The sequence below is a fragment of the Drosophila pseudoobscura genome, chromosome 4 (genome assembly GCF_009870125.1).
Source record: "Drosophila pseudoobscura strain MV-25-SWS-2005 chromosome 4, UCI_Dpse_MV25, whole genome shotgun sequence".
In the NCBI taxonomy this organism is placed as follows: domain Eukaryota; kingdom Metazoa; phylum Arthropoda; class Insecta; order Diptera; family Drosophilidae; genus Drosophila; species Drosophila pseudoobscura.
Genome location: NC_046681.1, coordinates 19,915,571 through 19,930,121, shown reverse-complemented (window position 1 = coordinate 19,930,121; position 14,551 = coordinate 19,915,571). Strand labels below are relative to the sequence as shown.

The 14,551-nt window shown below is 42.2% G+C and overlaps 1 protein-coding gene across 7 annotated transcripts in view; it reads right to left on the bottom strand.

Annotated features, from left to right (window-relative positions):
• Nucleotides 1–14,551, bottom strand: part of fred (friend of echinoid) — a 123,133-nt gene that overhangs the window by 21,352 nt on the left and 87,230 nt on the right. For 6 of the 7 annotated variants that reach the window (XR_004469162.1, XR_004469163.1, XM_015180375.2 and 3 more), the window contains exons 4-5: nt 10,267–10,527; nt 9,552–9,748 (exon numbers count right to left, since the gene is read on the bottom strand). Coding sequence is in view for 5 of the 7 variants with exons in the window: in XM_015180375.2 (XP_015035861.2) it covers nt 9,552–9,748; nt 10,267–10,527 (458 nt within the window). In the remaining 2 variants the exon portion in view is untranslated. Of the gene's footprint in view, nt 1–8,840; nt 9,378–9,551; nt 9,749–10,266; nt 10,528–14,551 lie in introns of those variants that run through there. The other variant, XM_033379950.1, reaches the window with a different exon arrangement.

Below are 14,551 nucleotides of genomic sequence, written 5' to 3'. Positions count from 1 at the left end.
CCAACGGCCTGCCTGCCACCACCGACAACGACGACGACGACGACGAGAGCCTGGCTTCCGGCTAGGCATTCGCGTTAAATAAAAATGAAACGTTGCGCATACGCCCGGCCGTACGGCGTACGCGTGGCCGCCGTAACTTATGCCCGCTGGCCATTTTGTGCAGTGAAATTTAATTATTTAACCCGGAACTGGGACACCGAGCTGTTGTTCTTGTTTCTGTTGCTGGTTTTCGGTGCCCCTACCCCCCTACCCCCCCGCCAGGAAGTATCACTCACCTCCGCCGGAGTTATTTTAATGAGTTGGAGTCGCAGTCGCAGTTGAAGTTTGACTTTAAGGCTCGTCTCTCACTCTCTCTCTGGCGATGAATCTCTGGCAGTGACTCTTGCGGGGGACTACAGTTCCTGCCTCCGACCGCTGACTGTTCCTGATTTCTGCCTATGACCTCTGACTGCTCCTGCTTTTTGCCTCCTCTCTCCCTGCCCCTGGACTCCCTGTCTCTGGTCTCCCTGTCTCTGGACTCCTTGCCTCTGGTCCCCCTGCTTCTGGTCTCCCTGCCTCCTTGTCTTGTCTCCAAATTGAAAAATTACAACAAACTCTGGAGCTACACAGGGAGCTGGGGAGAGGGGGAGTTGCATCTGCTGTCGCGTACGTGTCACACAGAACACATCACGTGACTTCCGCTGCGCGTGCTGGCAACACCTCGTGCTGCTGCCTCATACATGCCCTTTCCCACATGCCGCCCTGCCCCTCATTGCTACCCCTGCCCCCTCCTGCCTCTTGTCAGAAGCCACAACAAAAATAAACACCAAAATGCCAGTGGAAATGAGTTGTTGGTGGCCAAGCTTCGAATTAAGCCAACAAAATGAATAGGGGAATTCCTCGTTCCTCTGAAGGAAGCAAAATTAATAGAGGGATTCGTCCAGCCGCTGAAGGAACCGAAAATGAATAGAGAGATGATTCTTATTGGGGTCGAAAACGAAGAAAGAATGAAGTCCACGACAATGTTCGGTGTTTGAAGGCGAAATAAAATAAAAAATAAAATCAAAAGAGTAGGTGATGGCCCAAGAGATTATTACCAAATTAATTTCAAGTCTTTTGGTAACTAATAAAATAGCAAACAACTACGAAAAAGGTTTATAAATCCTACTGAAATAAATGGTAAAAAATTAAAAAAAGATTTTCTGCAATCAGTGGGAGGGTATCCGCCCACTTTGTATCCTTAGATTTAGTGTCTAATTTTCAATCCATTCTTAAATTTACTGACGAAATTTTTGAGTGAAAGATGCCGTTAAAGATGAGGTTTATTGTTATATTTGTATGGTTTATCTAGGACTTCCAAAGGAATCATCGAATCAAAAGGGCTGCCAGTATACCTTCACCGACCATCCATTTGCTATACACGTATGGCCCGTACTGTGTCGCGTAAATGGAGACATGAAATAAATCATCCAATGCCTTATATAACAGTACATTATATGCTGCACCTCCCCCTCCCCACCCCCCGCCCCACCCCTGTTCCTTTTGATGCTGCAGCTGTTTTTTGCGAGTGTTGGAAAAAACTTTTGTAAAGCAATCGAAGGGGTTATAAAAACTATCGCCGAGTTTTTTGGTCACTGAGGAGTGGGCGGTGGGGAGGGGGAGGGGGAGGGTGCTGAGGGGTACTGGGGGCGTCACTTTATTGTGCACTTGATTGCGCTTTGTGCACCGGTCCATAGGTGTCATATGCTGCTGAATGCTGGACACTGGACACTGGACAGCGGATGCTGGATGCTGGCTGGTGGGGAATTAATTGAATTGGCTTTCGTATTCGTAGTACACGTGGTCCGCTGTAAAAACAATGTGCTGAAGAGAATGTCCCTTGTGGGGAGTCCTTTATAGCACTTGCGGTTGCACCGCACAATGCACTGCGATCCCACACCCCCTCCCCACCCCCTCCCCACCTTCGTCCTGTTGGTTCAACCAAAAAGTGCAGTTAATTGAAATTCGGGGCAAAGCAATTAATTTGCTTTTGTCACAAGAGCTGTTAAACCGGCCAAGGACTCTCCTGCACTCCTCCACTCTCCTCCACTCAACCCCAAAGAATCTTCCACTCGACTGAAAGAATCCTTTGGCGTAGCGGCACGAAACATTTGTTTCTATAATTTCAGGCTTAAAGCGGCTTAAAGTTCTCTTGTAGCTTGGAAAAAGTCTCAAGTTGAGAGCACTCGCAGGTGGAAGGCAGGACTCAGGACTACAACAATGCCAGGACTCGGCTGTCCCAAAAAGGATGCCAAAGCGCTGGCCGTCGCCCGCTGGCTGGCCGGCTGGCTGGCTGGCTGGAAAAACTTGAAAATCAGCTTAAGAAAACTGATGCCACACGAAAATCTGGCTGTCCCGAGCCGATGCAGAAATCTTCAAGGATAACAAGAAGGAAATTCGACTTGTCTTCGCTTCTTTTTTTTTTGCCTGCTTTTTGTCCCTTTTGTGGTTATGCAAAGCAGGCCAATAGCTGGACGGACGTGGCTGCCAAGTTAGGGCCTGGTCGAAAGGCTCCCCAACACTGACACTAATTGCAATTGTGTGCAGCATTAGCCAGACGGCGGCGAGGAGAGCCTCCCCTCCGCTTTACCGCCTTAGCTCCTGGTTTTTCGGACAGGTTCTCGTCCTGGAGCTGGTCTTGTGGCCTGTAAAAAGGTTTTCATGTTGCCAAGTCAGCAAACGTCGTCGTCGCATCTTTTTTTGGCACTTTGCTTTTTGCCTTTTGGCAGTGGCATAATCAAAAAGGACAAGCCACAGCGGCACTGCTCCTGCTCCTGTTCGTGCTCCTGCTGTTGCTGCTGCTGTGGCGTCCTGCGGTGTGTCCCGCCTCCTGTTGATGCCTCCTGCTGTTCCAATGATATTGGCATCCCATAACAACGGGGGACCCCCAAACGTGCTGAAGTGAGATGTGATTGTGGCTCTGCTCCCAGGGATTGCTCGAGTGTTCGCTCGAATGTCCTGTCAGAGCGCCGTTAGTGTGGTGTTTGAAGGTTTTGAAGGACGAGGGGTAGGTTCAAATAAATGTACCATAGTTGGGGTTGGGTATATTTTATAAATAAAACAAAAATGGACGTGAGGAGAGATGGAAAAATGCTTATGGAAAAGAGTTTTCTCTCTGTTCATGAAGATATCTTCAATAATGAGTTCCTATTGTATCGCTTATTGCTTAAACGAAATGAGCGAAATCATTCTCAGGCAGAACCAATTTAAAATCGTATTTTTTCGATTACAAAATCGATTAATTTAAGATTTCTTTCAATAACAGGTTCGTTCAAACACGATTATATTCTCGATTATTATCTTTTTGATCGATAAATGTCTTGAGTTGAATTGTAAGATCATTATATCGATCGATTTATCGGTTCTATCGATTAATATATCCAGTTAATCCGAAAAACTATTAAATTAGAATAGTTTTTGTTATCATTCGATGATTAGATGATTATTTTCCATACAATTTTTCGATAAAATCTTCGATAATAGTTGGAATAACATTTACGATAGATTTTGAAGACGCATTGTCTATCGATATATGAGAACTAAGTTTTCGATTTTAATGTCTTTGAAATGAAGAAAATATTACCCGAAAAACCATGAAATTATACCAGTATTTGTTATTGTTCGATTACTTTTTGGGTATGCTCGATTGAGCCAATCGATTGTTTATCTTTTGAATATTTGGCCATGGGGAAGCAATTTTCTAGCATTTTCCAGCTGTCGGTTGCGCTTTTCTGTTTGTTCGCGCAATCTTCTGGCTAATGCGCATTATTGTCAGGCTGCAGGTGCATTTGCATGCCACACGCCACATGCCACACGCCATCCCATTGCAGCCACTCCACCATCAATGCCCCCTGCCTGCCTGCCTGCTCGTGCACCCGCAGAGTGCCACACACATGGAGGAAGCATCTTTTTATTCAAATTGAAATGTCTTTTCAACGGGTTTGCTTTCCACTTCAGCGGCCCGCGACACATGAGTGCTGTTTGTCTTCGTCGCCAGCGACTTTTTGGCCAAGGACCTTCCCCCCACCCCCCGTCCCCCTCCACCCTACCCTCTGGCACCGAAAGCTAAAAAATAAAACGTGGGCATACGGCGGTGCGTGGGGGTTGGGGCCCAAAAGGTTTATTACGTGCACCGCATGCAACTGAACAAAAGTCACGTGCTGCTGCCGGGGGCGGGGGGGGCAGAAACACACCTCTGGCCGCCACACACTAGAGGTAGAGCCGCAAAAGGAGCCGCCACTCTTCCAGCGGCGGCAGCGGCGGCAGGAGATTGCATTTGCTAAACCGAAACAGATGCAACAGAGGCAGGGAATGTGGAACGTGCCTCTCACATGTGCCACACCGAAAAACTATGCCAAGTTGACAAGCCGCCGACTCCCCACTCGCACCGCCACGTCGTATTTTGTCTATGCGTGGCCACGTTGCGTATGCGCAACCTTGCCACACACGTGAGTGTGTGTGTGTGTGGGTGTGTGCTCCTCTTGAAAAGCCCGGCCTGTCCCACATATACATACGTATGTACATATGCATTTTTGATTCCATCTAAAGAGAAAGAGAGTGCTCCTCCATTTTCAATAATTTCATTTGGGGATTTTCGCCACGTTATAAAACACTCAACAGTCGAACGGAACAGAACGGAACGGAACGGAACGCGAACAGAGTCCTTGCCTCGATGACAACATGACGCATCGAGGAGAAGTTTATTTTCACCCAAAAATATACTATATATATTTCTGCGTTTCTCTCTCAATTTTTTGTGGAATACCCTTTGTGCTGAGAAAAGTCCTGGGATTTCGGGGAGATTTCTGGCCAGGCAGGAAGGGTGGCAAAGGCAAAGGAAGTCTTTAAAGTGGGAGACAGATTGGTGCATGGGCTTAAGAGAAGCCAAGTGGAAGCACAAACAGTTGGAGATCCCTAAGAAATCTATGCATTTCGATGACTATCGATAAGTTTTCGATGAATTTCGATTACTTTCCCTGACTTTCCATGGATTTCGATGACTTTTCGAAAATGATTCTTAGACTTTCGATGGGTTTCGTATATTTTCAATGATTTTCTTTGCTTAAAATTTTATTTTTAAGTATTCTGTAAGATATAATCGATAATTTATCGGTTTATATCGATAAATTTCGACGAATTTCTGGAATTCTAATTATTTTTGTAAGTATTCTGTTTTCTTGGTTTTAAGGATGATTCCGAATAACATATAATCGATATTTATCGATAAACACAGCACCAATATCACATCGATTGCCCATAGGAAATATTGTGGGGAGATCAACGGATTTCTTGGGCAGAAACGATCTATTATCGATCGAATTTTTGCGTTCCTTACTAAAATCTTTAATATTTTCGATTAATTATTAAATAAATCGAATGCTTATCGATAAATTTATATCATTTCTAGCTGAAAACATGCTTAGATCTTATTTTTTCATATTTGGGAATTTCCTAAGAAAATTCGTCTAGAAAACTGACCAATCCACAGCTTCAGATGAATATATTGGGTATATTGGGCGATTAAGGATATCAAAAGCTTCGTTCTTGCCTCTACGAATATTTTGTTGTTGTTGCATGTTTGGGGTTTCCTTGTGGCATAAATCAATCAAATGCAGGCACAACACGCAACGCACACACCAAGAAAGACAGCGAGAAAGTGTGGGGAAGGGGGGGGGAGGAGGAGGAGAAAGAAATAAACAGAAGCAGCAAGAGCAAACGGAAAAACATTTATAAAGAAGACACAGAGATGGAGAGAGCTGGCAAGAGTCGGGGAGAAAGTATAGCTGGAGAAATGGTTAGCAGCGCTTTCCATGCAAACATTTTCAATTAAAAAATTGCCATGCCATTTGTCATGCTGTTGCTCCTTCCGTATTCCACACTCGTTGCTTTCTTTCTTACATCCTCTTTGATTTGATCTTCCTCTCCCCACTCCCCTCTCCCCTCTGCCCTTTACCCTCTCTCCTCTGGTGCTATCAATTGCTTATCAATCACAATCACAGTCATGCGACAGTCGTGTCTTGGCCTCTGCTTTCGCATTCATATCAGTCTCAATGCAGGCTGCTGCTGTCAACCCCAGTGCTTGTCCAACTGTACAGAGACATTTCCCTGATGCAACTAATTTTCTGGGAAATTCTAGCAAAAACTAGACGGGGAAAATGAACGTGAAACCCGACAGAAAATGATGAGGTTTACTTTTTTTAAATTAATTTTTAATTTCCAAGGAGATATGGAAGCCGTAGAGAGACTTTCTTGAAGCCGAATGATTGGAAATGCTCGCTCACTAAAGAACTTCTATCTCGAAATGCCCCCAGAGGCCTTGCCTAACTCTGCGACATCACAATGGCAGTCAAACTGTATTGTCGCCACTCGCCCCCAGCCCCGAAGGCGTTTGCCAAGCCATTCAAAAGCCAAACTCCTGCCGATTCAATTGTTAAACGTCGAACGTTGCATGTCCCCGGTGGCGCCTCTCCTCAAATGCACCTTCGAGGCACACTTTTGACTTGTGCGCCCCCCCACCCCTAGAGTGGGGCACACCACCCCCCCCACACACATGTGGGGTTGCTGTTGTTCTGTGGCCTAGGCTGACTCTTGCCGCTAATGGATTTTAAATGAGCATCCATAAATACCATCGTCGTTGTTGTCGGGTAGAAAAATTGCAACTGCCACGCCTTTGAACCCATAAAAGGAGTTCTACTTGGGGGGCACCTTCTTAGAGGCAGGGCAGAGGGCCTCCTGCTTTCTATCGTCCCCCCCCCCCACCCTTTTGGCTTGTTCTTTTTCGCCTTCTCCTTCTCCACCTCCTCCTGTGCTGTTCTCATTTATTCTTGTTTCTGTTTGTTGTCTGTTCGTGCTTCTTATGTTCTTGTATTATTATATTTCGGGTCTATACCCTGTAGAAGTCGAGAGAGAAGGGTTTATACCTTGTATTAGTAGAAAGAAGCGGGGTTATACCCTGCAGAAGTAGAAAGAAGAGGAGTTATACCTTGCAGAAGTAGAAGGAGAGGGGTTTATAGCCTCTAGAAGTATTTGAAGAAGTTGAAAGGGTATTCTGGGTGAGGTATTCCCTCGAAGAAAGGCAGGGTTTCTTTAAAAAGCAAAAGTTGGAATCATTTATGAGTGATTCTTCTTGGAATATTTGTGATTCAGTGATTTTTATTCGAGAGGGTGAAAGTTGAGACATAGCTTCATTATTTATACGTCCCTCTGATCCCTACACCATATCCTATAATCTTTCAGAATCTATGAGACTTTAAAGAGACTTTTCTTGGATTTCAACATAAATTTAACCCTCAATAAATCTACTCTTAATACGTAAATGGACTAACAGTTTTCTTTGACTTTATAAACCAATTTGGCAGAAATTACAACGCCATGCCCCTGCCTATATCATGTAATATCTTTAATCTAGGTTTCCAGATGGAAAGACGAAAGATTGAAAGAGAAGACATGCCTAAAATGCGATGAAATTTTCATAGAAAAACTATTTTGTGATATTCTTTCAGCAAAAGTCCATAGTCTTTACAGTTCTTATTTCCAGTACCCCCTTAATATCCATATTCCACGATTATTTAGCGGGGTATCCATAGGTCGAACACCACTGGAAATCCGAAAAATCGTGTCATGCATTTTTCCTACTTTTTGGTGGTTTTTCTATTATATTTTTTTGTTGCTCTTCTTGTTGTTGTTGTTGTTGTTGTGTTTGCTGCCAAATAGCAAGGGCTATAAATATTTGTTACGCTGACGACAACGCTCGGATACAAGATACACAAATAAGACATACAGATACATAGATACATAGATACAGATACATATATGAGTTCTAGCACTGGTCGTGCTAGCTGTCTACTTTTGCGGTTTGCACTGCAATTTATGTTTTCCTATGACTACACTTGGAGAAAACACACGTGAGATTTCAAAACAAATGCCAAAAAAATGTGAAATATAAAATAAATATATTTCATATTTAAATTCAATGAAAAATATTTCCCATAAATAGATATATAATATAATATATATTTTTTAATACATTTTATGAATTCCATTTAATTCTTGTATTTATTTATTTTTTTGCCTCTTTTACTTTTTTTTTTTAGTGTATATTTCTGGGACACGGCTCTCCTTTTTTTTGTGCTTTTCTTCTTCCCTTTTATTGCTTTTAAAAGTAGTTTGTTACTTTATTTGAGTGCATAAATTTTCATTGAAATTTTTCCATAAAATGTTGACGATTTTTTATTAAATGCAACTCAATGGAAAAGTGGAAAAAGTGACAAGTGGATTGCGCATACGCAGCGTTGGCTCAGCATTTAATATCCTCAGACGCATCATATATGTGTCTGTGTGTGTGTGTGTGTGTGTGTGTGTGTGTGTGTGGGGCAAGTAATATGACAAGTTGATACTACAAGCAGGCGACAGGGGAGGAGACCGCCGACCACCCACTGCCTTGTGACGGCTCCTGTTGTAGTCCTGTGGTCCAATAACTAACAATCAAGTGGGTTGCACGAACATGTGTGCGAGTGTGTGTGTGTGTGTGTGGTTGCAGACACTTTATGTGTCTGTCATGTGCTTGGATTTTCGGTCACGTGGATCATGCGACAACATTTGCTACGGGAATTGGTAGCATATGTTCTCATAAAAGCAGTTGCCAAACTTTAATTACAAAAGAAAAATAGTAGGAGGCCAAGGAGGGGCCCCCCCTTTGGAAAATGCAATAAACTTTTGCAGGAATAAATGTAGTTTTATTGAAGTTTGGGCTGCACTTTGGTTTTTAATTGGCATTCGACAGATGTTTTGCAAATGAAGATGGAAGATTGAAGCCAACTTACGCATAGAACGGCAGGCACTCCCAAGAATCCAGAAAACCATAGACCCCGAGCAGGATCTGACATAAAAAGGAGACTCGACTGAGGCACTCGCACACACAGGACGGTAAGGACATCCTTTGAGTTGAACGCATTCACCTTGTTGGAGAAAGGAAGCCTGGGCGTGCGATGGGAACGGCGGCGCGGGAGTAGAACCAATGTCGACACTCTTCATCCACCCATTCGATGGAAATCAATAGCTTCCAAGAATTCCAAGGGCACATCATTCCGCCAATGGCTCCCTGGGTCTATCGAGGGACTTTGTGATCCGTTGCCAACACAAACCAGGACTAGCGACGTGTTTTGAGACCAATACGACACTCCAAAAGGAAATCACACAAAATTTTGGGTATACAAACATAAAAAATAAATTTACAAAATTCGGAAATTTTGTTCCCTTCACTCGAATCTCGACGAAACACAAACTAAAACTGACTAAAAGATAAGGCACTGCTTATAAGAATCAAGGAAACAAATTCTAGAGGGAAAACAGTCGAAACAAAGCCTACTATAGGCTTTAGAAAATATTAAGTACAAACCCCTTTTGATGCCAAATAAATTAACCAAAAATCTGATATAAATCTAAAAGGTCTTAGGACAAACTTCATAGCCAAATTTTTGACCCCGAGGCCCCAACCCCATTTAACATCTACTCGAACTCTTAGTCGTACTCACAGTTGACGTTTAGAGAGACGCTGGTCTCGAGCGTATGGCCCTCCGGCATGGCACGATTCCAGACGACACATTTGTATTTGGCGCCATCGTCGGCCCGCCTGGGCACAATCTGTAGTGTGGCGTTTGTGTAGTGGTTCTTGGAGCCGCCCTTCAGAGCATACGACTGCAGTGGGACGGTGCTGCCCTCGCGATACCAGCTGCAAAACAGAGAGACAAATGGTACGAATCAGAATGGATAGCCAGAGACAAGGATTTAGTGCCAAAAAATAAGTAACGAAAGCCAAGAACAAAAGATACGACTAGGGGATACTTGTTAGTGGAGGATAGAAAGGTTTTTGGAGCCAAAACACTATGAAATATCAGCTGTATTGCCTTTCAGGGAAATCTTGAAGAACTTGTAGCCCTAAGATCAAAGAAAAACAGACCAAAAGACCTTCAAAGAACTACTGGAATGAAATTCCTTTTGTTGGTGAAACATAAATCTTTTGAAATCCCATACACCCATCGTTATGAGGGGTATTTGGAGAAGTACTGGCTGCAGTAACCATGTGCGACAGACGGATTATTAATGAAGGCTACCGCCCGTTAAGTGATTTACTTAACCACAAAACCACCAAAAGAGAGAGAGAGAGAGCCAAAAAGGAAAGAAAGAGAGAAGCACATCAATTTAAATTTTTCTTTTGGCCCTTGGCCCTTGGCCACGTGGACCGCTTACGTTATCATGGGATCCGGTGAGCCGCCAATGCTGCTGCAGGTGAGCTCCAAAGGCTTCTCCTCGGTGGCCACCGCAATGTTGCCCGGCGTGACCATCGGCGGATGCGGAGCCGTCAGCACCGTCAAATTGTAGAACTCCTGGTGCACATCCGCCCCGGTACCTTTGGCCTTAATACGGCACTCGAAGCGTCCATTGTCGCGATTGTAGGAGGTATTTTTTATTTGCAGATCGTAAATGCCGCGACCCGGTCGAGAGTCCAAGCTGCAAAGAGACGCAGAAGAATTATATTATTTCCACGAAAAGTATGCGGAATATTCCAAGGAAAATGAGGGTAAAGAGGTCTTCGGTTAAGTACGTCGGTCAGAGACGGGGGAAAATATTCCGTACTTTATGCAAATTAACTGCTGGCAGGGCGCACATCTTTCTGTTGATTTACAATACAAGAATCTGCATATATGTAAACATATGTACCATCCACATTGTACATGCATATTCCTATATTTATTTATCATTTATATGCGTATTTTTGTTGAGTTAATGCTCGGATTGCCGTTTAGGGTATGAAAGGGAGTTACATTTATTAAAGACAGCCCATTTGAGGATACAAAATGCTTAGGACTTTTCAGTTTCAAGACAAAAATACTGAAAAATTGAGAATAGGTGCAGTATCTTTATTTTCGTCAGTCGTTTTTATTTGTTTTTGTTCCTTGAAGGATGGGAATATTGAGTTGTGGAACTATATCGTATTTCTCAGAAGCATCTAGCATTCATATTCTTTATAAATATATAAAATACCTAAAAAATACTGGTCTTGAAAAATACTACAAATTAGTAAAAAATTAAAAAAAATACAAAAAATAAATAGCTAAATTATTTTTATGTAAATACCGGAAAGGAATTTAAATTCGAAGATTTTTTGAAAAAAATACTAGAAAATACCAAAAAAATACCATTATAAAATAATTAGAAAAATACTACAAAATACCAGAAAATACTAGACATAAATATTTATAGTGTTTTATACAAATTCTTTTCAAAAAATACCAGAAAATGCCGGAAAATACTACAAAAATATAAGAAAATACATTCCAGAAAAAAACCACTACGAAAAAAAAAATTTATTAACGAGTATTTTTAATAATTTTTTGTTGTTATTTATTTGAGAAAACATTTGAAAGCTGCCAGCGCACGCCTTCATCTAGGAGCTTCAAATCTTTAAATCTCTAAACAATAGTCAAACTGTATACCTTTATGAAAGGCTTAGAGAACTTTTCTTTTAAACTACAGACAATGCTAAGGGGAAAAGTTGATAAAATAATCCATTCTATTGAGACTTGTACTTTTTCTACTCTCCCAAAACTAAAGCTCTCCCAACTCTCCAACTTTTCCCTCGATAGAAGAGCATTCTTTAGTCCACATCTCCAGAGAATGTGAAATAAATTTGTATTCACTGGTTTTCGTTAAGTAGCTTTTCCCACTGCCTCTCAATGGGTCCGTTCTCCGCCCTCCGCCCTCCGACCTCCGACCGTACCGTCCCCACTTGAGCTCCATCTCTGGCATTGCCTCTGCTCCTCTTGTTGTTCATTTTCATTCTCCTTCTGTTTTCCGAGCTTTTCCTTTTGTTGTGTCGTTGTGTTGTTGTTGTTGTTGTTGCTGTGTGTGTTTGGGCTTTTCCCTCGATTTCATTTTGGTGGGGGCTTAAGAGCCTTTGGACCAGGGCTCGTGCCCGGCGTGAAATAAAATGAAAAATGCTCATGGCAAATTAAGCGTCGAACTCATTTTTGTAAATTTATTAGCTCAATTTCGGTCGGACGCCGGCCTGGGCATTACATTTTTATTAATTTAACATGGACATTGGACGGGTGCTACCTTGATGATGGGACGGGGGAATGGACGGAGGATTGAGGATTGACTTTGGCAAAAAAGAAAAACCAAATGGAAAAACTCAATCAACTGTTGCATAAAAGCCAGCCCCAGACTCGGCCTCAGCTTTGGCCTCCTCTTCTAAGGATATTCTTCATCAACATTTCCGCATCTAGGCTCTGGCTTTTGTATTTAAGTTTTAATTTCTTATGATGAGATTTTAGCTTGAACTGCAGATGGCATTCCAGATGAAGAAAGAGTGAGGAGGAGGGCGGAGGAGAGCGGCAGGAGCACTCGACATTATTAAAGTGGATCCTATAAAGTTCTTCAGTTCTGTTCTGCACGCGAAACGCGAGGCAAACGAGATGCAAAGTTTTCGATTTTTTTTTGGTGGAAATAAAATGAGAGAAATTTTCAATTTTGATAACTTTCCGCGAGGAATGTGTGTGGGAGAAAATTTGGGTGCCTTCGAGGATAGGAGTCGAGTGGAAGTGGAGAGGAAACGGTTGCATTTTGTAGAGATTTTTTTGCCTGAGATTTATTTTTGGGCTCCTATGCGGGGTACCCCTTTTTTGGGGTGTAATGATTCTTAAGAAAAGAATGATTCTTGACAAGACAGAGAGCAGTACTAAAAAAATACTGGGGAAATACCAGAAAATACTAGAAAAATACTATAAAATACCAGAAAATACTAAAAAAATACCAAAAGAAATTAGAAAAACTGGGTATGAAAAGACAGAAAGCAATTCCTAAAAAATACTGGAGAAATACTAGAAAATACCAGAAAATACTTGAAATATTCCAAAAAATACCAGAAATACTACAAATCCCAGAAAATACTAAAAAAAAACAAAAATTCTAAAGCGAGCAAACCCATAAATTAAATACCATGAAAATATCGGAAACGAGGGGGAACGTTGTGAGTTGCTGCGGACACCGCAACTCTACAGTTATACCCGATACTAAGTCAGTATGGCTCTCCTCCGGCAGTCGCCGCTTATATTAATCGACACGACAAAGAGTGCGTGCGAGAGAGACAGAAAATCAGTCTGAGCGTGACGTGCCAGTGCAAATTGATTTGTTTCCTTTCGCTATAAAAATAATCTGATCTGATCCAGATTCAGCAATCTGATAGATATGGTCGTTATCTATGATTCTGCGTTTTTAGTTTTCTCAAATCTGCAATATTGTGGATGCAACAGATTTTCGTCCTTTGTTTGGGCGGAAGGGGGTGGGGCGAAATTTTGAGATATACGTTTTATAGTGAGATCTAACAGAAGTGCGGATACCAAAAATAGAGAGACAGGGCGAGAAAAAATGAAATTGTTTTCTTGATGCTGGCTATAATAATAATACGATCCAATTCAGATTCTGCAGTCTATAAGATATGGTCATTCTCTACGATTCTGCGTTTTTGGTTTTATCTTATCTTTAAAATTGTGGATGCCTCAGATTTTCGCTCTTTGTGGGGGCGGAAGTGGGCGGGGCAAAGTTTTGAAATATTTTTGTAGCAGTGACATATCACAGAAGTCTGGATCCAAAACATCGTTGCTCTGGCTCTTATAGTCTTTGAGCATTAGGCGCTGAAGGGGACGGACAGACGGACAGACGGACGGACGGACAGACGGACGGACGGACAGACAGACATTTCTCAATCGACTCGGCTATTGATGCTGATCAAGAATATATATACTTTATGGGGTCGGAAACGATTCCTTCTGGACGTTACACACATCCACTTTCACCACAAATCTAATATACCCCAATACTCATTTTGAGTATCGGGTATAAAAAGTGTACAAAAAATACCAGAAAAATATTAAAAAATACTAGCAAGAAAATTCCTCGAAATGCTATTAAAAACAACAGATTAATAGAAAGAATACAAGGATATACGAGAAAATATTATAATATATCAAAACAACCTACGAAAAATAAAATAAAATACAGGAAAAATAAAAATAAATATTATCAAAATACAAGGACAAACCAGAAAATACCATATAAATACTAGAGTGCCTCTAGATAGATCAAATATTTTTCTTACAGCCTTCGAACTCCATTCTACCTTATTTTTTTTTAAAGAGTTCCTAAGAAAAACTTCCTAGCATAGGGTATCCAGACAGTCGTAATGGTCACTCCTACTGGTATTTTTTTTTTGCTCGGGCCACTGCCACTGCTTTTGCCATTGCATTTCCGGCAGCGACTTTTACGAGGCGGCTGCTGTCTTGAAAGGATCCCTAAGAGTGTGGAGTGAGTGGGCGGGGGAGATCCTTAAGAGTTTGGGGGGGGGGGGGAGGAAGTTGAGTACCGGGGGGGATGGAGTCGCAAGGAATGTGTGGGTGTGGGTGTGGGTGTGTGTGTTTTGAGAGTGGAGTGCAGCTCAAGCGAAGCACATAATTGCCTCTGCCATGGGCCTCAG